Below are 25478 nucleotides of genomic sequence, written 5' to 3'. Positions count from 1 at the left end.
CTGCACATCCATGATACAAATCTTCTGTTCCATCACATCCCAAAGGTGCTCTATTGGACTCATATCTGGTGACTGTGGAGGCCATTTGAGTACAGAGAACTCATTGTCATGTTCTAGAAACCAGCCTAAGATTTGTGCTTTATGACATATATCCTGCTGCAAGTAACCATTAGAAGGTTGGTGTTGTGCATTCAGAGATGCTCTTCTGCATAGCTCGGTTGTAACAAATGGTTATTTAAGTTACTGTCGCCTCTTTATCAGCTTGAACTAGTCTAGCCATTCTCCTCTGACCTCAGGCACCAACAAGGCATTTGCGCCCACATAACTGTCGCTCACTGGATATTTTCTCTTTTTTCGGATCATGCCCTGTAAACCCTAGAGATGGTTGTGCATGACAATCCCAGTAGATCAGCAGTTTCTGAAATACTCAGACCAGCCCATCTGGCACCAAAAACCATGCTGCAATCAAAGTAACTTAAATCACCATTTTTTTCCATTTGGATGCTTGGTTTAAACTGCCGCAGATCGACTTGAGCATGTCTACATGCCTAAATCTATTGAGTTGCTGCCACGTAATTGGCTAATTAGAAATCTTTGTTAATGAGCAGTTGGACAGGTGTACCCAATAAACTGGCCAGCGAGTAAATGAGTGTATAATATATATAAAAATCAAACTTGTGTCATTAATAACTCACCCTCATGTTGTTCCAATCTCTTAACACTTTGGATCATCTTTGGAACACAAGTTAATATATTTTAGATTAAAAACGATAGCTCCCTCATCCTCTATAGACAGCAAAGGTGCTGATTGCTGAAATGGTCAAAGTCCAGAAAAGGAACCAAGAACATTGTCTAAGAATTCCAATTTTGGTGCCTTTTCTGGAACTGTCACTGTCTATAGAGGATGAGGGACCCTTTAGAGTTCATCTTAATTTGTGTTTGGAAAATGAACAAAGGTCTCAGGGGATTGGTACAACACAAGGTTGTATAATTAATAACAGAATCTTCATTTTTGGGTGAACAACCCCTTTAAAGGCACTTAATTGAACAACTGATGCCAATAAAACTTGTATGTTAGTCATTATTTGCTGTTGTTTATTGAATATTCTGCATTTATTTCATGTGTTCATGAAAAGTATTTTTTTAATCAAAGTTCTCAGTATTATGGAAACAGCTGGATAAAAATCTGACAATGGGATATTTTAAAGGCACAAACCCTTAATTCGCTTTCGGATAAAGTCCATATCTTGAATTTTTTCCCCTTCTAGTGCCAATAGTTGCAGTAATTTAATTTCAACTGCCTTCTCAACGGTGATGTTTAAAGGACATTTTCTGGCCACAGAAGGACAAACTTTGGGAAAAACATTGGATTCTCTCCATCTCAGAGATGTGAAATAGTAATTATGCGCTCATTGGGAACTCATAATTGCACATCTGTTTTTTATTTTATATCCCAAGAATGCAGTTATGTGCTTTGCATTTGACTGGAATTTCTTCATATTTAACAATTTCAAAACCTGTGCTAAAGTATAAAGACGTGATTTAAAGACAGCTATCAAAGTGTCCCCCTTTGTAGTCGTTCTTATGCTACAGAAAATCATTTTCCCCGTTTTCTTCCAACATATAACTACATACTTCCAAATAGCTTCCAGCTGAATTGAGTTACACCTCCCAAGCCTCGCAGAAGACAGCAGAGAAACCCAGCAGACCAATTGTTTTTAAGTAAACTAACTCCGCTAACAGTTTTATAACCTGGACCTCGTAAAAGAGGGCCATACTTTTGGTCAGTCCTCTGATTTTGCTGGAATCCCCATTTGCTTGCTGGTGTGGCAGCTGGGGGCGAGTGTGTGTGTGTCCCTAAGGTGATATACGACTGCTGTGTCACGTTCCACATCTGACAACCATCCCAAGATGTACATCATCTATCCTTTTCCCTTTTCCATGTGATTCCTCAATAAAACAGGGGGTGTGAATGTCGAAGCGAAGGGGAGGGGAGATGAGAGGGAGGGGAAGAGTCAGAGCTCACACACAATCGGCATGCGGGAGAGAGAGAGTAAAAGGGAAACAGAGAAGAGAGCAAGTGGATGGGGGAGAGATCTAAAGGCAATTGTTGCTTAAGAAATTTCATTTCTGTCCTAGAGGAGCCAGCTGGGATTGGATATTGCAGGTTAAACGGAACCAGGCTGAAGGTAAGACCACCAGCGTTATAAAGGTGACCGGGCCATCAAAGTAACTTTTTACTGGCTGCAAGGTTATCACTATACATTTGCATTGTACTGTTTGTGTTATTTCAGCAGCACATTGATATACTAAATATGAAAACTCAATAATATGCATGTAGACAGCAGGAAATTCCTTCATCCTACTAAGACTTCTTTAAAAATCTCAAATCTTTTTTTGCTAGAATTGGCGATGAAATTCGGCTCATCCATCTACCTCACAATGCATGAGTCCAGTTTTACCTGATGCTTTTTTTTAATATGAACAACACATACATAGGGATTTTGCTCCAAGTGACTCATAGCCGAGGTAAAATTATATATGAGGAGGCTGTGGGAGGTCGGTTGCTAAGGTAAGCCTTCAGCTGCTTGTCTTGCACAGGCAGGGACTGAATACTCAATTTATTGCTATGCCAGAGGTCGTTAGCTGAGCTCCTCGGATGAGAAATCATAGATAATATGAGGACGAGGTGAGCAAGAACATACTGCTCCCCAGATGTTATGGCAATGTCAAGCAGCGCTGTGTATCAATTATTACTCACTCATAATTGATACTACGTAATAGTCCTTTGACGACTCTGCATGCTCCTTACAAAGAAATCAAGCATTAAAGCCTGAGGTATTTTCAGAAGATGACGACAGCCGTCAATTTGCACATCACATTCAAGCAGGAAGGTTAACAGGACAACATAACAGGGTCTCTAATTAATTTAACTGGAAACCCCGCCACGGCTTTACTGTGTGCAGACCCTTTCATCCTGTAGCATTCCAACCAGACCGACGCTTTTCTGAGAAGCTAAATGTAAAGCTAACATTAGTTTAGCATTGGCTCACATGGTGCCCCGGCTATTGGCAACAAGCTCCGTTCAAATCCGCTGTGTTTGTCTTATCTTTATCACTGGGGATATATTTAGTGTAGGGTTTAGCTGTGGAGACGCGGGTTACTGGCGTCGGCGTGTGGTGGCAGTGCCCCTGGCATGCTGCTTGGGTTGCAGATGGGCATGGGAGGAGGGTGCAGGGTGATCCCTGCAGGAATCTGCCCTTTGGTTTATTAAAAGCTGGTCAAACAATAGGGTGCTAAACAAGCAGAAAACAGTGACGTAACCCCATCACCGGAGGATGGGGTTTGGGCATGTCAATGTGACTGAGAAGACAATTCTGCTTATTGGCAAATACTAGGTGACCACACGCCTCACTCAACAACTGTAGACTCAGCTGCTGTCAGACACTTCTGATATCCTTATTAAAGTACTCCAGCAATCAAGGGACATTTGAGTGATTCAAATGTAACTCACCTCACCTTTTCTCTGTAACGAACTACGTTTACATGGACATCAGTAATCGAATAATTTGCCTTAATCTGAAAAAGACAATAATATGATTAAGGTGTTTACATGAGTTGATTTTTAAATGTTCCTTAATGATCCTATTTTATAACCCATGTTATATAGTACATAATTTGATTAAAGTCATTGTGTCACCACGCTCTCCACGTTTCCTCCGGAACTTCATGTAATTTCGAGTGTTTTAATTTCATTTCTTGACTTGAACTGCAGGTACTCACTTTCACATTCATTCAGGAACATTTCATTCATGCCCCCATGACAAACGAGATATAGGATGTGAGTATGACCTGATGGAAGACCATTGCTTTACTGGAATTTGATACCGCTCGCCGTATGGGGAAAAAAAGACTCAGCATTTCGTGATGCAGGTGCCTGTGATCATTCACCGACTCGGTAGGTGCAGAGAATAGTGTGAAACAGCCGTGCATGTATAGATTATCCAGTCACAAAAGGTGGCGAAAATTCTATATGACCATAATAGTTTGATTAGGGTGTTTACATGTCTGTATTGCACTTCAATGATGCGACTTCTGGTTATAGTTAGACTATAAGTTTAGTCAGATTAAGGTCATAAAAAATCGCTGTTTACAGGGTACACTCTTAATCAGACTATTGTCTTAATCACATTAAATGGATTAAATTGAATTATTGTTGTCCATGTAAACGTATTCACAGGCAATTCAGTTTTTTAATATACTGTTTTTAAAAAAACTAATTGAGTTTTAATTTTTCCTGTGGCATTTCTTGTTAAATTTTGTCAAAATTACTATCAATTTCTGATTTTTTTTTTTTTTGGTTGGGGGGAGGGTAATTGACTGTTTCAGCTAATTACATTGCTAGACTAGTTGGTGGCGACCTTTTAGTGAGTCCCTGAGTCATTTACACAACCAATTTGTTTAAAAGCTGAATAAATAACAAATCTGCCATATATCACTTCCCTACTGTACGAGCCATGATTTAAACAACTTAAATGTATCCACAGAGTGCACCAATACATAAACAAAATGCAGATGTTAATGTTTAGTTAACATGTAAATTTAATAATCCTTCCCCATTTTTTGTTATGGTTTAGTCTGCTAATCACTGGACTAGTTTAAGTTATTGTTAATGAGGTCCCTTTGGAGAGAATTAAATGTGAAAGTAAGAAGGACAAAGTAACAGAGTTTATTGACTGGAGCCCAATTGAGCACAAACCTTAATCAATTATTTGTATGACTGATTCTAAAGATTACTGATAAAACACCTACTATATATAGTATTTAGAATGTGAAATAAGCATTGTTCGAACTCATAGCAGTAAAATGGTGGGCAATAGGTATTTTGATGGCCTACCACTAAATATCCAAAAAGTGAGGAGTTATATGTGAAAACTAGAGGTCTACTTATGTATTGGTCAATAATTTGTTTTAGCAGATCAATTAATTTTTCCAAACTAACAGCCACTGGCTAATTGTTGAAAAATAGCCAGTGATCAGGGCGATTATATTCTGTCAATCAAACGAGGGCGGGAAAACACACTGAACTTGTTCTCTGTAGAAAAAATATATATTTTTCGGAATTAAATTTAAATTGGGTGACAATAACTGAAAACTTACAGTTTGTAACCTCTGCATAGATAATATTTTAATACAGCTAACATGATTATGCAAAAGTGACAGGGCAAGGAATATGATGAGTGTCAAAGCATAAGTGGAATTCAGTCAATGTTAACATAATTTAATAACATTTAAAAGGTAAGACATCCTAATGTAATCTTTATATGTTCATTTGACCAATGGGTTTTAATTTAATGATAATCGTGCAACACAGATTAGAAAGGTAAGAAAGGTAAATAGAAAGGTAAAAGGTAAAAAAATGCTCAATTTGCACACACAAAAAAACTAAGTCTCAAAAATGCTTGTTTGCAACCTAATTTGTGTTGGTTAATGTGCTGTGCCTATGTTTTTAATTTGCATACTTTGTTCATCACTCACAAACTTTTACACTCCCATCGACATGTTTTGCTCTACTAGGTCTAAAATGTATTTGCTCAATAAGTACATCTTGTTTAGTGAACTCCTGTTTTAAAGGCAATATCACTGTTGCACAATATTATTACTTAATCACTATGATCTACTATGAATGTTCTTCTTGTACGATTAGTTTCTCATCATAGTTGTTGTTTCAAGGCAAGGCAAGGATTATCTAAAAAAAACTGAGCTCTAGCTTCCAATACGGCATTTCTAAACAGCAATGCTGAGGAAACTGTAACTAATAATGTGGAGTCAATTGTCTCAATCCACATAATCCAAGCCCTTAGGTGGTTTTGAGTGGAAAATCCTCCTTAAAATGACAGTCTGTGTTTTATCTTAACCAGAAAGAGCAGTAAGGGTTAGAAAATGAGACAGTCTGAGATAACAAGAGCCTACCCGTGATCCCCTGAGATCATTCACTGTCTGCAAAAAAAAAAAAAAAAAAAAAACTAAATGGTGTTCCCTATCTAAATCAAATAGTCTACAGTTTTGAACTGTATCTTAGCACAGAGGCCTTGGTGAGGTGAGAAGCAACACTGAATAGTGTACAACAACTCCTGCCATACAGCCCCCTAACCTGTGGCTGCTTTTGAATGTCAGGAATTTCACAGTCCTAATGCTGCAGACGACGAGGCCCCTCTGCAGCCTTGCCGCGGCCTGAGAGGATCAGCCATGATCAAAAGATCCATACTCTATTTCCACAACCACCAGGGCCGCGCCTAGGGACAGTTCATTCCAGGGGTCCGATCCCTAAGTGGCATTATAGCTGCTGACGGGACACCCGTTTAAGACAGAGTCCCTAGGCGAGCATTCTGTGCCTGGAAGTTCAGCAAAACTGGGGTCTGGCATGTCTCACCCAGTCTTGGCTCATGCCTTCCTCTTAATTTTGTTTATTGTTTTTTTTTCCTCCCTGTGGGATAAAATCTGGCAGTTGCTGAATATGAAAAAATGACCTGTTTTGCATCTTGCAACTTGGATAGTCCACCCAAAAATATTTGCACACCATCATGTCATTCAAATGCCTTTTTTCTTATGTGGAACACAACAGAGAATGTTTTGAAAAACATTTCAATGGTCTACATTCAAACCTCAGCGACTTTTTTCCCAATTTTTCATCCCACAGAATTAAGCAAATCCTTTACTGTATAGATTTAAATGAATACTAGTGTAAGCAAAGGATTTTTCTTTGCAAAGACAATTCACTTGTGGAAATGTTGGGGTTTATCCAATGCTTCCAAGTCGTTTCTTCCAAGTCACACACAGATAATTAAAAAAGCCAGTCCTCTGCTGTATATTCATTGCATCAATGCAGCTGCCATTAAATGCTCTAGTTCCCATAGAGCTGACAGTCAAACGGGGAAAGTCTGTTATAGAGTTTTCTTAAGGGATTTGAGCATCACATAATGATATGATATTGAAGCTGATTTGAAATAGAGCTTATTAAGAGATCACTTTAAATGTTTTATCCATTCTCTGATTTGCCATTAATATATTTTCAATAAAATGTTAATTTATGTTGTCATTTAAAAACTACTGATCAGGCATCTTTAAAATTTCCAATAAAATAATGCTGTTTAGAACATTTACTTGCAGAAAATGACAACAGGACAATATAAAATAAAGTTTTCCATCTTTTTACGATTTAAATGTCCAATTAGTGTCAATATATGTAAAATAAGCATTTCCAATATTTAAATGTAGGCAACATGTTAATACTTAAAATATGCAAATAATCTTTTATATTATGCAAATAATGCCATCTTATTGGCTTCTAGCACTGTATGCTAGTAAAATATTTAATGAGTTTTTGAGATTTCTGTATTTTCCTTTCAGCTAAATATGAGTTGATCGTTATAATGCACTTTCAAACAAAAAAGTTGTCCAAGTTCTGACAATAAAGACTAAAGTGTAGCACATACTTTAAAATACAAATAAATAAGCATAAAATGTCAAAATCTCACGCTGTGCTAAAAGCCGAATTGAACAAGTGGATTTTAAAAAGAGATTTAAAAACAGTAATGGAAGAGACTTGTTTAATATACTAAGGGAACCAACAGCACAATTTAGGTGGGGCCACGGGAAAAGCCTGATCCCCTCTGAGCTTTCAACTGGTCCTGGGTACACCCAGGAGGAGCTGGTCGACTGACCTGAGCGAACGAGAAGGTGTGTAGGGACCAAAAAGCTCAGAGAGGTAAAGAGTGCAGCACCATTCAGACACTTAAAAAAAATTTAAGTAAATTAAAATGGATCCTGAAATGCAAAGGCAGCTAGTGAAGAGAAGATAAAACCGGGGTGATGTGCTTGAATCTGCATGTGCCAGTTAAAAGAAGCGCAGAGTTCAGTTGAGAAATAGAGGACGAACTTACCCCAAAATAAAGTGCATTACAGTAGTCCGGGCCGTTGGTTACAAAGGCATGGATAACCGTTTCAAAGTGCTTGTGTGATAACCACCTTAGGTGGCCTTAAGTGAAAAAAGCTGGAGCTGGATCTACTAAAAAACAATGCAAATACATCATAGAGTTGACTGTCTTTGGTCAATTATGACAGAATTTACATTTTTAGATTTGTTGAATGAATTATACTGCCAAGGCAAAATATCTGGGACAAACGCTTTAGCTCTGACACCTACAAAAAATGTCCACGCAGAGAAAAACAAGCTCGCGTCTCTGTCTCCAATTGTACTGTGAAAACTAATTAAAGGAAACATTCGAGTACAGCTTGCATCAGATAGTCGTTCAGGTCAGATTCCAGCATGTCAAAGCTAATTTTCCAAGTCTATAAACTCGAAAATGTTGGTTTATAAAGTGAAAAAGGATATATGAAGCCGGAGAGAGAAACAATTTGTCTGGTCAGAGGTGGACAGATGTGGTGGACGCCATCTCTGATGGAGGGGATTGTAAGTCCTTCTGCTGTTTGTAGACACAGTGGGCTTTATAAATCTACAGCAGAAGCAGGTGTGGTGGTCGACATTACCTTACATTGAATTCTTTGGAGAAATACACCCACTACTGTCCTTACAGCACTTAAATGATGAAGCTGCCATGAATGCTTTCGCCATGAGATCACAGTCTCATTGTTTATGAACCAAATTGGATCTGTAGTTATCTTTTGAGCTGGGGTGTCCACACTGCATTGTTCAGGTCCATTACAGATCAGTGCGGCAGACGCTTTCAACCAGGTTTGAATGTCAACAGTCATGTCTGGGCATGATAATGATGATAAAGATGGCGGCTGGAATGCCCGATATTAAATAAATGATGAAGAGAGCACGTCCTGTGTCCGAAGCATCGGAGTTAAGAACAGACTGTGATGTGTGCTTGTGTAAACCCAGCAACACATGCGCTCCGCCGCAGTTAAACATTTCAGGGAGTATTTATTTAAACAGGCAAATTGATACCTAAAATCCTTACACAAGGAATGCTAAAGTTAAATGAGTCGCTCTGGTAAGAAAAACACAAGGAGAGAGTTTTAAATTAGCCTGATGTGTTTGCGATTTCAGAGCAATTGCGGTTTCGAAATTTACAAAGAATGAAAAAAGATTTATACATAATGCAGCGCATTGTTTTAGTAAATGATAATTTCCTCCCTGTCTGATCCAGGTCTGCGGAGTCGGTTACCTTTAGGGTTCTGCTTCTCTTTCTTTTCCTCATTACACCCAAACCTTTTAGCCGTTGTGGCTCACTGAATTTAACTGCCGCACACGAAACACTGTCATGAGGACTGTAAAGCTCTAAGCTCATGAAAAAATGAGTACATATATAAACATATACCTAAGTTGGCAGTTGCTTCGCTGTCATGAGAAAACTTGAGCGGAGACTTATTTCTCTCTATGAAAAATTCATTTCTGGGGAAATTCACTCCAGGCTGTTTATTAATATATTAGGTTTCTACGCCGTGTAATAAAAACACCATGTTTTTTCAGTGTTGGGATTGTAAGAATAACAGTACAGTGGTCTGCCAGCACTCCTCATACATCACAGCCCACTTATTCCTGGCTGGAGACATGGCAGCAATCACCTTAACCAGCTGGCAGAGGCACAACAGACGTCTGTCTCGGGTCATCTGTCACTGCCGGGTTCTCACGCGGACAAACTCCCACTCTCTCTGCCTTTGCACCTCACCTTACCTGCCCAGTCCCTCCGCTAACAACTTAAACAGCTTCACTAACTGGGCGAAACATTACCTGATACCGCACTCTCAGGTGGGTGTCTTTTCTGCAACTTGCATCCCGCACTAACTGTGCTTCATTTCTTCCCCCACAGACACATCCAGACCACTCAAGGCGATGGCTGAGTTTAACGAGTACGCTCAGATTCAGCTCACATATGTGCCATCGATAACACAGCAAAGAGCTCTTCATTGTCTTCTGTAGGAGACGGTCAAGCTTTCTGTCGTTTTACCTGCAGACACTATGAGGAACTCGGTCGCTCTGAGCCAGCCGGGCATTCTACTTCTTCTGGTCACATGTCCTCTGCTGACTATCCTGCAGGGTGTCACCTGTAAGGCAGAGAGTGGACACTTAGGGGACAATGATCCTGACAGGTGTATGAGACACCACTTTGTTGAGACCATCACACATCCTATCTACAAGTGCAATTCAAAGGTAAGCACACACATTGGAGATTCTTATTGTATTTATGCCTTATAAAGTAATATGTAAGGCTGCACGATGGCTCAGTGGGTAGCACTGCCGCCTCACAGCAATGAGGTCGTTGTTTTGTGTCCCGGCTGGGCCAGTTGTCATTTCTGTTCTCCCCATGTTTGTGTGGGTTTCCACTAGGTGCTACGGTTTCCCCCACAGCCCAATGACATACGCTATAGGTAAATTGGATGAACAAAATTGGCAATAGCATATGAGTGTGTGTGAATGCGAGAGTGTATAGGTGTTTCCCAGTACTGGGTTGCAGTTGGAAGGGCATCCGCTGCGTAAAACATATGCCAGAATAGTTGACGAATCACTCTCCTTACCTTTGATAAATGAGAGACTAAGCTAAAGAAAATTATTGAATAAAAAATAATATGTATGTGTGCACGCATATTTATATATACATCTAAAAACACTATTTTAAAATGAACTATCAGTATCTGTTTTACTAAAACCCCAAAACTACAAATCATAAATGTGTGTTATTGTTAATAGTGCATATGTACACTGTAAAAAAAATGCTGGGATCCACACAATCGATTTTTGTTTTAAGAACAAAAAGGAATTAAGTTAACTTATTAGTTTTACATATTTAAGTGTATGAGACATGGAACAATTAATTTGTCTCCAAACACACTCAAGAACTGTGTTGTTTAATTTTTTTAAGTGCTAATATATCTTCATTTACACTGCCAAAATAACATCCAGCCAGTGAACGCATTGCTGTTACTCTCATGAACATAAATAATACATTGACCTAACAGCTTCCGGTTCCTTTCGGTAGCATTTCTGATAACAGAAACTGAACAATACCTCCAACAATGATGCAGTGTGGGAGTCAAGTAAGTGTGATTCAAGCCGCTAACACACAAGCGAATGTGAAGCTGTAAATTTTTTTGACTGACTCAATAAAAAAGTGTGGCTGACTCGAATCATTGAATTGGAATCATACGACTCATTTGTTCACACAGCTAATGTTGTGATTGTTTTTGTGCATAGATGTGCTCTGGACAGTGAAAACTATTACAAATAATTTTGTAATAGTTTCAACTGAAATCTTATCAATATATATAAAAACTAAAACTTAGAATTGTATATGTAGCACTGGAAACTAAATAAAATTTGTTGTACTGAGTAGTCAAAATCACTTAAACTGAACGGCAAACGTACTAATATATAATAATCTGAATATGAAAATAAAAGCCAATTCAAATCATTTATAAATAGTATATAGATAAACGAAATACCATAGCATAATACCTATTTAAAGTGATTTTTGATGACACCACATATATGGACCACCAATGACCACCTGCCAAAAGTTCTTGTGGCCTTTTTATTATTATTATTTTTAAGTCTTATAACATCCAAGTGAAAGTCACTTAAAAAAATCAAGCTCCCATGTTGCTTATTGAATTACAAAAATGGTCTGGGAGGTCAGATCCTCTTGTAAGACAATACACAATCTACACCCACAGGTTTCCTGCTAACAAGCTGCCTAAAAATGAATCAAGTCTCCTGATGCTTTAAAAGATTTTACATTTAAACACTTACCCAAGGGAGCCGGCTCATAATTAGCACCCAAGGCTAAGAGGAAAGCTTGTTTTCATTTATTGAGTCAGATAGCATGGCTGCCTTGTCTAATGACCTCTACCTTTAGTTTCTTTGACACCTTGGCAAGGAACACTGCAAACGGCCTGCCTGTGCGGCCCAAAGCCTCGCCAGAAATAAGCACTCATGGGGTGCATAAAATGTCTGGAGGTGGCACAGTTCCAGGGCTCCACACAGTGCTGTGCCTGAGTCATTTTGTACTTATCGGAACAATAGAGTGCCTCAGATACAACCTCTCAAAATAAAGCCATCGATAATAAACACTGTGGGATGAGTTCCAGATGCTCTTATTCACCTGTACCCATTAAAAGGACAGCCTCTCATCGTCTGTATATGGCGAATGGAGTTTCTCATGCTCCCTCTCATACAAACCCAGCTGGGCTGTGTCAACAAACATCCGACTTACAATAAACCGAAGATGAGCTAGTCAGCCACCTGTGCCGGAGCTAAAAATCTTCATTCTGCAAGCTTTACACACGCTCTACTTTCTAATTACAAGACAAACATCCCAGTGGAAAATGAAAAATGTGGTCAGTTAACGATTCATTCAGTAACCCAAATAAGGAAGTTGAATCTGTCTGAAGTAATTATGACAGATTATGAGTAGTTGATTGTTACAGTTGCTTCCAACAGGTCATTACATTAAAGGGTTGGGCAAAAGTACTGATTTTACAATTAATTGTAATTTTCATTTGGACAATTATTATACAGATTCTTAAAGTGCCAAGAACCGTTCTTTTTTTTCTGCATTGTTTTCAGTGGCTCACTTCTATGCTTTTATCAGGGAAAAAAATATTATTTCCATCCATGACTCATAAAAAAAATTCTTCATTGACATTTAGTTGGGTTAAGAGCCTTTAGCATCCAAATCCTTTATGGTGGCTTCACTAAAAATGGTTCTTTTATGGTATTGCTTCAAACCCTGGTATGCAACCCTTATTATTTGTGTTTTATTTAATCTGTTCAAAATAAATTGATGATCACCTCACAGCAAAAAGGTTGCTGGTTCAAGATTCAGCTGGGTCAGTTTTTGCATGCTCTCCCCATGTTCGCGTGGGTTTCCTCCAGGTGCTTCGGTTTTCCCACAAGTCCAAAGACATGTGGTACAGGTGATTTGGGTAATCTAAATTGGCCGTAGTGTATGTGTGTGAATAAGTAAATTAATGTGTATGGATGTTTTCCAGTGATGGGTTGCAGCTGGAAGGGCATCTGATGTGTAAAAAACATGCTGGATAAGTTGGTGTTTCATTACACTGTGGTGACCCCAGATTAATAAAGAAACTAAACCGAAAAGAAAATGAATCAACATGAAATTTCCTAAAACACACGTTACCAACATACCTGATTTTGTAATATTATTGTGATGCAGATAAATATATATTATGTAAAAAATAGGTCCTGACTTTTTTTGTCTAAAGCACCATTTATAATTTACAGAAATATCTTGTATTTTCTAAATATGGAAGTAAAAATAGACATATATATGGTCAAATTTATCAGAATTAAATTAAACTGACCCAAAATGAGCTTTTATATTGAAAAATTTAAATCGATACCCAGTCCTGCTTAAATGCAAGTACAATCTTTTATTCACATTTATCGATGGTTCCATGAAGAACCTTATACATTGACGGAACAAGTGGAGGAAAAAAAACACTAAGAAACTTTTCAAAACTATAAAACTCTAGGTTATTAAAGACCACAAATATTCATTTTATGGGATCACTAGAAAATCCCACTTTTGGAGCCTTTATTTTTAGGAGTGCATAAGGCCGGAACAATTTACATCAAACAACTAACCCAATGGTGAAAATATTTTCTGTCCCAAAAACAGATTCTGATTGACAGACCCCAGCATGTACACAAGCCCATTGTCTAAAAGCAGCACAATGGATTAAGCTCAACTCAGTCACCTTTAAAGAAGCTTATTACACATTGCATTAGTTATGAGGATGACTGCTGCTTCCATGCAAATTTCGGCAGTGCTACACAATAGGATCCACCTGCGCAGTCACTCTGAGATAAATATAGAGGGGAAGAAGAGCTTACATCTGCTGCCCAGCTTTTGTCACCTTGCCATGTTTCTTTGGATATCCATCTTCTGTGGACCACACACCTCCACTGCACCTCCCTCTGAAATCCCCATCTATCCTTTGATTGCTTTACGAACATGGCCATACGCCTACAGTTTCAGGTGACATTAAATAATGACATCAGCTAAAAGCAGCAAGCAAATCCCGCTTCATTCATGGATGTCGGACTATGAGTGATGCATATCGGGTGCTTTTTGGCATCAAGCAGGCTAGTGTTCTTTATAATGGGGGTGACACTCCGCTAACACTATGCAGCTGAAAGACAACATGACATAGGAGTCCATTTATGGAGTGTTCAGGAATGTGGCGGCCCGTGGTCTGGCCAGCACCTCATATTCCGAATCAGTAGACCATTGAACTGGGTCACGTTTGTGTCTATCACTGCAGATGAGCATCACTCATTAACCTTTAATTACAAGAGACCTCTTATGTAGGACAGAGCTTCTCAAAGGGGAGTTTTTTTTTTGAAGAGAGAATCTGACTTTATCTACCAGTGAACTCCAGCGTTGTACCCAGGTGGATCACTGACCCCCATAAATCGGTCCCGCAAAGTGCAAAGCCTTTCATCTGTCACACAACAATCCCAACAAAGCAGATGAGGCAAATTTGTGAGATTGAGGTATTTGGGGGAGTCAAGTAGCTTGAACATCCAGGTCTGGGAGAGATCAACCACACTCCCATCACTACGCAGGTGCAAGGTCAAAGTGAGAGAGTACACAAGCTTTCTTTGTTCAACACTCAAACTTTCTCAGGAAGCTTATCTTAGTCATGACATAGGATTCAATTTAGGAATGGCACAGGACTCTTGCTTTACAAAAACTAAACCTGCTTGTGCAGACATGGAAGATGCTCTATACTGGATTCGCAGAGACTAAACTATTCACGAATGGGACACAATTTTTTTTTATGTGATTTTAAAGCCGTGGGAGACCACAGACATAACGAAAGTTTCAAATGCATTTTAACATTATAATCTTTCAAATGTGGGGTAGCACTGTCAACTCAAAGCAAGAAACTCGCTGGTTCGAGCCCCAGCTGGGTCAGTTGATGTTTCTGTATGAGTTTGCATGTACTCCCTGTGTTCGCGTGGGTTTCCTCTGCGTGCTCCAGTTTCCTCTACAGTTCAAAGACATGCTGAATTGGCCATAGTGTATGTATGTGAATATGAGAGTGTATGGGTGTTTTCCAGTAGTGGGTTGCATAAAATATATGCTGGATAAGTTGGCAGCTCATTCCACCATGGCGACCCCTGATAAATAAAGGGACTAAGCCAAAGGAAACTAAATGAATAAATGAATCTTCAAATGTACAGCTTAAAATAGATTATTTGGTCACTCTGCGACCTTCAAGTTGTAACAATTTTATGACAAGTTTCAGCTATAAATGCCTTCTAGACTTTCACAATTATAGTTAACATAGGTAGTTTAAAGCACCTCATTTAGGATTGATATGTTTCATATTTGTTGATTTAAGATTTTTCAAGCCAGCTATGACAAGCCTAAACTAGGGCCATGCAACCCCCCAAAGTCAACCCCCACCCACCTGTCAGAGGGTGCAAATCAGGTCTGAAATCTGGCATAAAATGTGTGGCCGGCCCAAATCAAAATATTATGAATCTCTCACACATTCCAGTCTCTGTTAATGTATTCAAAATAGGTAGTTTGAGAAAAATGAAGACAGAAAGGTGTTACGATCTAATACCAATCTTTTAAATTTCCTTTTTTTCTTACCTTCTAAATAAAAAAATACATACCTGTTAAAACTAAACTGACAGACAATAGAAGTGAAGAGTTTATTTATAAACTAATTTTGAGAGAAATGCTTATGATTGCTTGTGCCTGGTCTTGCATTATTCAATTTATAATCCACCAATCAGACAATTCCTAAACCACTGTAAATACCCTAAATTCTATATAACAGCCATCTTCGTTTTGAAGAATCCCCCTTCCACTTCTACTCCTTCTTTCCTAGATGGGTGGCACGGTGGCCCAGTGGTTAGCACTGTTGCCTCACAGCAAGAACTTCACTGGTTCTAGTCCTTACCAGTCGACGTTTCTGTGCAGAGTTTCACGTTCTCTTCATGATCACGTGGGTTTCCCCAGGGTTCCCCAGTTTCCTACTACGGTCCAAAAACATGCAACTTAAGTTAATTGACTACTCCAAATCTGGACCATAGACATGCTCCAAGTGAGAAGTTATCTCTTAAGAGCAATCACTATCTGTTCATTAGCTACTACAGCAGGGGTGTTTTCGAGATTGACCAGAGCTCAAACTCCCCTCTCGCCTTGCAAACAGGAGGGAGCCCTGGGCTAGAGGATCTTATGAGCTCAGGGCTCTCTACCGGGACAGCATGTCAAACAAGCTTTATAATTAAATCAATCATCAGCTAAGTCTAAACTTTTGAAAGACAATTAAATAGACAGAGAGATGGACAAACTAACATAACATAAAATCTTATACATCATGGCACTAATTCATTTTTTTTCTCCCTCTCTACAGATGGTCCTCCTGGCTCGATGTGAGGGTCACTGTAGCCACACTTCTCGTTCAGACCCACTGATTTCTTTTAGCTCTGTCCTGAAGCAGCCTTTCAAAAATACATGTTTCTGCTGCCGTCCACACACCTCCAAACTGAAGGCAGTACGTCTTCGATGCTCGGGTGGGACACGGATAACCGCTACTTACCGTTACATCCTTGCGTGCAGCTGTGAGGAGTGCAGCTGAATGAATTTGTCATGGAGAAAGACCCTCTGGGCTGAAACACACAAAAAAGTTTGAAGGTACACTTTATTGCTGATGATTCAGAGCAACCATTTTACGATTCATTAGCACTGCCGAAATGTTGCCAACAACCCATCGAGACTTCAAGAAGAATCACATCATGTGTAAAGCGGCGCATGCACTCGGATTTCCAGATGTCGGCCTGCTTGTCACACCAGCGCATGCGCTCAGCCAGTCAATTTACTTTTATTGCATTCCATTGTTTTGATCACTGCGTGTGTAAAATAGCGGATGCTGACAACAACATCGTAAATCTTGAAGGAAATTTGATGAAGCTAAGTGGGAGTCACTTTGGTGGACTACGTTTTACAATATCAGAGAGGCTAAATACAAACCAGGACAGAGAAGCCTCAATGTTTTCATAGACAATGATAGTGGTGAACTATAGTTTGTTTTATGTCTAGGATAGAGTTTCAAATTCTCCCCTCCAGCCCCAATTTTTTATTTATTCTGTTATTATTATTTACTCAAATCTCATGTCATTCAAAACCAGGGGCGTGTTGCTTAAAACCATCAACCAACCAGGTTAGCAAGTTCAGTTTTTACAAACATAACAATTTGGCATTACCAGAATGCATAGTTAACAAGAAAATTCATAAACATCACAACAGGCTTGTGTGGTTATGGCTTCAGCTTTCTTTCTGTGTTTAGAAGCATATCTTCTTAATGTGACATATGAACCCTAAGAAAGCATGCACTTGGTAAATGCGTCATGGAAAATAAGTAATGTAAATTGCAGAACATTTTTCATGCTTTATTCCAAACATAAAACAAGAGTGTGCATGTGCACACTTGCTCCGGTACCAACAACAGAGTAGTTGAAGAACAAATCTTTAGATGCCATGTTTGTAGTTGTTTTTGCAGCAATAATCTAACATTACTGACCTTAAACTGTTTAATTACGAGAGCTTGTCACTCCACCACCTGCGACATCACTAAAGTTATGACTAGCTAGTTAGTTTTTGTCAAGAGAGTTATGTCATCATTCAAGAAATGCACCCTTGTATGACATTTCATCGCTCTTGTTTAATTTAGACAAGTGTATAGAATTCAAAACAACATGTTCCCTTTCAGGATGACACGGTGGCTCAGTGGTAAGCACTGTTACCTCACAGCAAGAAGGTCGCTGGTTCGAATCCTGGCTGGGCTAGTTGGCATTTCTCTGTGGAGTTTGCATGTTCTCCCCGTGCTCGCGTGTGCATCCGCTGTGTAAAACATATGCTGGAATAGTTGGCGGTTCATTCCGCTGTGGTGACCCCTGATAAATAAAGGGAATAAGCTGAAGGAAAATGAATGATTGAATGTCCCCTTTCAAATTGTACAGAAAAAAATATATATTTTTATTTTTGTTCCACAGAAGAAATAAAGTCATACAATTTTTGGGTTACAGGTAGGTAAATAATAATAGAACTCGTTATTGTGTGATCTGTCTCCTTAAAGTCTCTGGAATTGCCCATGTCCCAGCATACATTTTTGCTTCATTATACCTAATAATATAGTAACAAAGAAAAAACTCTTGTATTGCCAATGTCAAACTTTGTAAACCTTGTGTACATGATTTTACTGTGGGGGTTTACAATCTACCATGCCGGACTATATGTGGAAAATGTCAGTTTTAAGTGTTTATTTCATCATCAAAGTATGACAATGGCTCATAACACCTAATAGCAGCAGGTTGTCAAGTTAATCACCTACATCTATGATAACTATGATGTTTGCATTGTGGAAATGTACAGTAAATGACAAGAACCATATATAAATACACAAAAAAAAATGTATTGTTCCTCAAATTTCTCTATGTCTATGGAAATAAATTCAACCTCTACATATTCCTGAAACTGTACTGCTGGGAAATTATAACAATTTGCTTGCTGGACAGGTTTGAGCACCACTAAACCTTGACAGCTTTTTGGGCTCTGCGCATGAATCTAATAAACAGTGCCCTTTTGTTTTTAAAGACTGACTGGCTGCCTTGTGCTAGCTGTCTTGTTACACATACTTTGGCTCCTCAATACAATGTGACTTTCAGTGGGGCTATAATTAACTTAATGGCTAATTTGACAGCATGACAGACAGTCCGCATAATAGCTGTCAGTTGAGTTCTCTGTAATTTTTTATGGCTGCCCTAAGACATCTCCTCACACGATCGAAAAACTGCAGAGCCCAGGCACTAAGCTAAATGTCACATCACATTGTTCTTTGACCTTCTGTTAAATCTAACAGAGCGTTCCAGGTGTTGTACACGTGTGTGTCTTTATCCCCTCTCAAACAAGTGATAATTCAAGCAAAAGCCGACAAGTGATTCAAACAGAATGGGGTTAAATATATCACCTGATTACCATTAATTGAATCCAGTCACAAATTTGGCCGAGGAGTGTGACTTTTCCCTTTTCTGTGTACGTCCACTTGAATGAAGAAGACATTTAACCATCTAAAACATAAAAAGGTAAGGGTTTTTCCTCCCGGAAATGTTATGAAAAAAGTAAGAGATTTCCTGATTACAATACAAACCACAAACACATACAATTGCTTTCCTAAGCTACCAATATGAGGCTAATCAGTATTCAGTCTATTAAAGTAAGAGGAAAGAAGCTAATGTCATCTGCAATTATTTGTGATAGGAATTTAAATGTTTATTAGTTCATATGCAAGTTTTTGTTACTCGCTTCATTTAAACAGTCCACCTTTTCTGGGCTTGCGATAAAATCTGCTGTGAGAAAAACAGACACATGAATATTGCAGCTCAACAAATACATTTGTATGTCAAGCATATGGTTGTAAAATGGTTAGAACTTTGTCTAGCAACAAACAAGATATCGTTGTTTATGTTATTTATATTTAATGTCTTAAGAGTATGCGCTAAAACATGGCTAATTAAATCCATAATTGGTATGACAAGGCGTTGATACTTTATGAGTTGAGATTCTAACGTACCAATTGCGCCCTCTTGTGGCCGACATTATAGCGGGGCCGTTTTACCTCCCACTGACATTTAATTTACACAAATGTTTCAACCAGAATTATTGAGTTTATTTCTTTACATTTTACTCTAACTTTATGTTGTTTTCCTTGATCCAGAAAATGTTTAATTCCAAATATCAGTCATGCAAACAATCTATCACTTCTGTGGGTCAATTTAATGCCCAAACTTTTCCTTATGAAGGGCCAAAAACCAAACTTGATTGAGGCTAGTGGGCCAAAGGTAAATAGAATAGGTAATTTTCTAATTTAGTTAATAATATTTAAAAATGACTAGAAAATAGGGCTGGGTGATTAATCGAAAAGTAATCGAAATCGACATTCAGAACTTATAATCGATCTAAATTTTCCAGGACGATTTTTTCAATGACTTTCCTTACGTATCACGTGACCCCGCTCTGTTAAAGGCTGTGGCTAATTTCTACTACCACAGCCACTTAGCAGCCACATCTGATTTCTGGTCAAGAAGGACGATGGACCCATTCTTGAGTCCATTCACTGAGCTGTGCCAGAGATATCTTGAGATGGCATATTTTCCATTACAATAAAATGGTTATTCACACTAAAATATTTGTTTACAGAAGATGGCAAAAATGCAATGTTTATATTTTTATTTACAGAATATACACAAGTTATTTTATTTAGAAGAGATCCTGCTTATTTTCTACTTTTAATATGAAAATCATTGAAAATAATTTATTTGTTTACAAAAGTGCAAGTTATTCATTTTCACTTTTTTATAAAAAAATAGTAGAAGATAGTAGATGGATAGTGTGTGTTTCCTTCAATCATTTTCAAATCAAGTAATGCACCCTTCATTCAGAAATATCTCACTTGTAATATGTAAACATATTTACTGTACAAAACTTATACATGAAATAAATAAATCAATAACATAATCATCAATCTTTATCTAGTTAAAATGTTCAATCAATCGAGATGTTGATTGTACACCAAATCGCCCAGCCCTAGAAAACATTATATAACTAATTCATTGTTTTTATTTACATTTCATAATAAACTTATTTAAGTAAAAACAAAACAATCAAATTTCTAACAGAACTACACTTGTTTTTGCCTTGATTTGCTCACTGGTGTCTTCTGCACAGTCCATCGAAAGACAGTATTTACATTTTTTTAAAAATCTGAATTATTTACAACATTTAATTGAAACATTTAATTGCAGTTTGCTTTTTGTAGCTCAGCGATTTTAGCGATTTTTTTTTTTTTTTAAAAAGAAGAAGTTATGTCAAATTAGAAATGATAATATGTGTTAAAGGCATTCGCCCCATCCCTCTCCATTATTCTCAATCTCCACTCATATGGGATGGTGGGCCAAATCAAAGGTTACAAAGGGCCATTTCTGAGGGCCATCTCTGGCTTAAATAGTTATATCTTTTTTGTAGCTACAAAAAACTAACAACAACAAAATAAACGTAGCTTGTTTTTCCTTTTTTCCCCTCTGTTATTTACTGAGGAGCTTCTTACCAAATTACATTACATAAAAGTCCATGCAGGATCAATCTAACCCTTAACCAAACTTAAAAGTGGCTGACATCATCAGACATACTAACTGAAAATGCCAACCACTCGCATCTGGTGCACAACCACTAATAATACAAGTAAATTGGTGCTTTAATTTTACAAAAAAATGTGCCTATAGTAATGAGGGTAACACAATATTTTATTATACTCCAATCAAAAACTGCTCCTCCTAATACTTACAATTCATATAGGAATTCATGACTTGAACATTTTCCTCCTTTTTTTTTTTTTTTTAAAGCACTAAAATACATTGCCTGTATTCACTGAGAAGTGGATAAAAATATTCATTTTCAAAATGGGGTGTACTCAATAATGCTGAGCACTGTATAATGCCATTATCATAAACATGTTCATCCAGCACCACCAACCATTTATAATGCCTTTCTAACAAACATTTCATTAAAGGTAAATGGATCTGTCAGCAGGGAGGGGATATAGAGCACTAATATCTTTACACCCCACATAGCAAAATTTCTCTGGCCCACACAATCAGGTTTTGCTTGGCCCACATGCCGCAGTGAATTACGGTACATTACTGGACCAAATCTGGCTTCCAGACAAGGGCCAAACACAGACCATATCTGGGCCAAGTCTCAGCCAAGTTAATAACTCATAACTGGGCCTGAACTGGGCCAGATATGTTGGTGTGTCACGATTGCAATGAAATTGATAAACCCATGGAGTGATGCGCTTTAGGCACACTATGGGCACGCTTTTTCTCAAAGTGACCTGATTGGTAGAATTTTTTTTCTTTACTCAAAAATGATTTTAGTGTATTTTAAATGTGGGTCAAGACTGGCCAAACTCACATGGCCCACTTATAAAATTTTTAAATCTGGGCCAAATACTACGTTTCACATCTGGCCCAATTCTTGTGTGCCGCCTTAAAAACGGTGCCACCTCTGCCAAACCCGGGCCATGTTTGGCCCACATGCTGTATGCCAGTGCCGGATGAATGCCTGCTGTGCCAGCTTTTTGCCAAATCTGGGCCAGAATTCTTTGCTACTAGGGACCTTACTAAGTTTATTTCTCTAGTGTACCTCCCAGTCCTTAGGTCTGGGTAACTTGCTTACCCAAATAAGATCCACACACAGTGGATTTTGGATTATCTGCTGTGTGCTCATTATGAATATAATAATGTATGGCCTGACAGCCTCATTCTGAGCTGAGTGTGGTTTAAAGAAGATCAATTCTTAGATGTTTGTCTTATAACCTGAAGCAATGTACCTGTAACTACATCCACTAGATGGCACCAAAACATACCATCTGGTCAGATAGAGAGGGAGCAAAACTTCCCCATCCAATAAATAAGAAACATATTAAAAAGATAGTTTACTCAACCTCAAGTGGTTATACAGCTTTATGAGTTTCATTCTTCTCTTGAACATAAATGATTTTTTGAAGAAAGCAGAAAACATGAAACCATTGACTTTCATTGTAAGAAAAACAAATAATATGGAAAGCAATGTTACCCATTTCTTGTTTTCTTCAACATATCTTCTTTTGTTTTTCAGAAGACAAATAAAGCAAGTCAAATCGATTTGGATCAAGTGAAGCAAGAGTAAATTACAATTTTGATTTTTGGGTGAACTACTACTTTAAGGTACGGAAAAAAAACTAATAAAGCAGAATTGAACACTTTTTACACTCACTAACTGTGGTGTCAAACTTGGGAAATGTGTATACTACACCCGTGGCTACTCTACTAGGACACATTATTCTTTTCTTTTGAAAGACGCCAAATTAGATATGATATTGCTCACAAATTTTAATAAACAGCTGATATTTAATATATTTCTTAAAAAAAGTTTTTTTTAAATCACAGAATTTCTCAGACACAAAGTAAATTTTCTGCACTGAGCAACTTATGGGGTTCCAACACTAGTGGAAGCCCATGTAGAGCCCTTAAAATGCCTAAATGAGTACTCATGTAGGCGTTGTGGTGGTGCTTTGGGTAGCGCTGTCACCTCACAGTAAGAAAGTTGCTATTTCGAGCCTCGGCTGAGTAAGTTGGCATTTCTGTGTGGAGTTTGCATGTTCTCTCCGTGTTCGCGTGGGTTTCCTCCAGGAGCTCCGGTTTCCCCCGCGTATGCTATAGGTGAATTGGGTTAGCTAAATTAGCCGTAGTGTATGTGTGAATGTGAGTGTGTATGAGTGTTTCCAAGTGATGGGTTGCAGCTGGAAGGGTATCCGCTGCGTAAAACATATGCTGAATAAGTTGGCGGTTCATTCCGCTGTGGTGCCCCCTGATTAATAAAAGGACTAAGTCGAAAAGAAAATGAATGAATGAGTACTCATGTGAAGAGTCTCAAAATAGTATAATTCCTTATTTATTTTTGGTATTATGATGAGTTTTCGACAATGCTACTGTAAATACAAGTCAAACATTTTGAGCTTTTCCACTTTTGACATACAGAGATGGTCCAAAACAAATAAGGATGGACTGTTTTAATAGTGCAGATGCTCATGTGGTCAAACATTCTTAAAAAGCCACGAAAGACCTATCTCCCTGCTTACTGCCCTAGTTCTCAAACATTAAGGGGTATGTTGTTGAAGGGTGCTAACCAGACAGGATTTAAACTGTCATCTGAACTGGCTCAAAGTTATCTTACATTAGATTGAACTATCCGAACTGGCCAGGTGTAAACAGGAATGATCCTCTCTCACCTAGATACAGTCAACCAAAATTTAATTGCAAATAGCAGATCTAAATGGGGTCTAAAATATAACCAATAAAGTAACTCATGACACCATGTACTTGTGTTTTAATGATTGATTTTAATGAAAGTTACCTTAGAAGACACAAGCAATTTCACTTTAACCCCTTAAATGTCACCACTTCATTGTAGGACTGGGCAAAAAATGTTTATATTCTCAAAAGCTGATTCATCCTTTACACTTTATTCAATATTTTGACATCTCATTGTATCCATTGAAAATCAGAACGTTTTGATTCAATGTAATGCACAAATATGTACCGGGCAATGCGGAGGGGCAATAGGTAGCATGATCGCTTCACAGCAAGAAGATTGCTGGTTCGAGCCATGGCTGAGTCAGTTTGCATTTCTGTGTTCTCCCCGCGTTCGTGTGGGTCTCCTCCGGGTGCTAAGCTTTCCCCCACAAGTCCAAAGACATGTGGTATAGGTGAATAGAGTAAACTAAACTTGTCCGTAGTGTATGTGTGTGAATGAGTGTTTATTGGTGTTTCCCAGTGATGGGTTGCAGCTGGAAGGGCATCAGCTGCGTAAAACATATGCTGGATAAACTGGCGATTCATTCCACTGTGGAACTCCAGATTAATAAAGGGACTAAGCCGAAAAGAAAATGAATGAATGAATGAATGAATGAATGAATGAATGTGTACCTGAAAGAGTTTAATACCAGCCCGTGACACTTAAATACTTAATTTTGGCAACATTTTTTTAAGTATCAGTAAAACTTGCATTAAATAATAAAAAACAATGAATGGAATCGAGAATCGGATAAATAACTGAATGGAGTCAAAATAAGGGCTTTGAATCAAGCCGAGGCCCAAACCCAGCCCTAGCTGCTAATGTTAGACCTAACGTTGCTGTTTTTAACCTTTTTTGCTAGCGTAATAATAATTTCATTAAATGTTTTATAAAAACAAAATAATGTAAAGTAACTTACGTTTCGGACAAAATTGCCAGGTCGTTCACATATCGTCTTGGACAATAAATGAAGGAAAATTAAATAATACTTCATTTTAGCTTGGCTTAGCTGAACGCTAAACACCGCACAGGACGTTAGTGGACTGGAGTCTTTCCTACGTTGCAAAAGCGATTTGTAACAAGTCTAAATAATCCACTCCGGGTTTTCCATATTCTACCTCCTGCACTCTAGTTAGGTAAACGCGGCACTGAGCGATCATGGTCATCGGACGAAAACACCACCAGTCAGTCACAATATAAAGATAGCTGTAGAAATTAATTAACTTAATATTTACAATTTAATATCAGTAATAAATAGCAGAGTTTCGCTTAAAAACACAACCGACTTACAAACCCTTAGCTCCAGTGAGCTCACAGAGCCGCTCGGCCAATCAAATACGAGGACCCACTACAGTATTGTATATTTATTTTTACGTTTTGTAAAAAAATTATGTGAAGTATTTCTGTGCTTCCTTAAAGCAACAGGTTGTAAAAAATAAGTCACTTACAAAAATTCATTTTATCTTACATTTTTTTAATATAAATAAGGCTATATGTTATAATATCATGTTCATA

At 38.1% G+C, this 25478-nt stretch overlaps 1 protein-coding gene and 1 long non-coding RNA gene across 9 annotated transcripts; one reads left to right on the top strand and one right to left on the bottom strand.

Annotated features, from left to right (window-relative positions):
* The first annotated feature begins 2024 nt into the window (after positions 1–2024).
* Positions 2025–18536, top strand: ndp (norrin cystine knot growth factor NDP). 2 transcript variants are annotated; one of them, XM_087268129.1, is made up of 4 exons: positions 2025–2189; positions 9840–9879; positions 9984–10180; positions 16426–18536. In XM_087268129.1, exons 1-4 carry the CDS (start codon positions 2085–2087, stop codon positions 16648–16650), a joined length of 567 nt encoding a protein of 188 aa, XP_087124255.1. In that variant the 5' UTR covers positions 2025–2084; the 3' UTR covers positions 16651–18536. The 2 variants fall into 2 exon arrangements, with proteins under 2 accessions (XP_087124255.1, XP_087124256.1); XM_087268130.1 differs by lacking the exon at positions 9840–9879.
* Positions 6589–24992, bottom strand: LOC141376161 (uncharacterized). 7 transcript variants are annotated; one of them, XR_015499670.1, is made up of 6 exons: positions 24883–24992; positions 19374–19417; positions 19039–19138; positions 17816–17965; positions 16612–16681; positions 7598–10074 (listed from the first exon to the last, which is right to left on the bottom strand). It is a non-coding gene; the product is annotated as an uncharacterized LOC141376161 (long non-coding RNA). The 7 variants fall into 7 exon arrangements; XR_015499667.1 differs by having other exon boundaries at positions 19047–19138; XR_015499668.1 differs by lacking the exon at positions 24883–24992 and adding an exon at positions 23199–23607 and having other exon boundaries at positions 19047–19138.
* Positions 24993–25478: the final 486 nt, after the last annotated feature.

Source organism: Danio rerio, chromosome 9 (assembly GCF_052040795.2).
Source record: "Danio rerio strain M-AB ecotype USA chromosome 9, GRCz13ab, whole genome shotgun sequence".
NCBI lineage: Eukaryota > Metazoa > Chordata > Actinopteri > Cypriniformes > Danionidae > Danio > Danio rerio.
This window is presented reverse-complemented; position numbering and strand designations above follow the sequence as displayed.

What these genes read in the sequence shown, in the direction of transcription:
- ndp (XM_087268129.1), top strand. Translation starts at nt 2,085, where the DNA reads ATGGGGGAGAGATCTAAAGGCAATTGTTGCTTAAGAAATTTCATTTCT. An exon ending in TAAACGGAACCAGGCTGAAG is followed by an intron (nt 2,190 to 9,839) that starts GTAAGACCACCA and finishes CTTCCCCCACAG; the next exon opens with ACACATCCAGACCACTCAAG. An exon ending in GCGATGGCTGAGTTTAACGA is followed by an intron (nt 9,880 to 9,983) that starts GTACGCTCAGAT and finishes TTTTACCTGCAG; the next exon opens with ACACTATGAGGAACTCGGTC.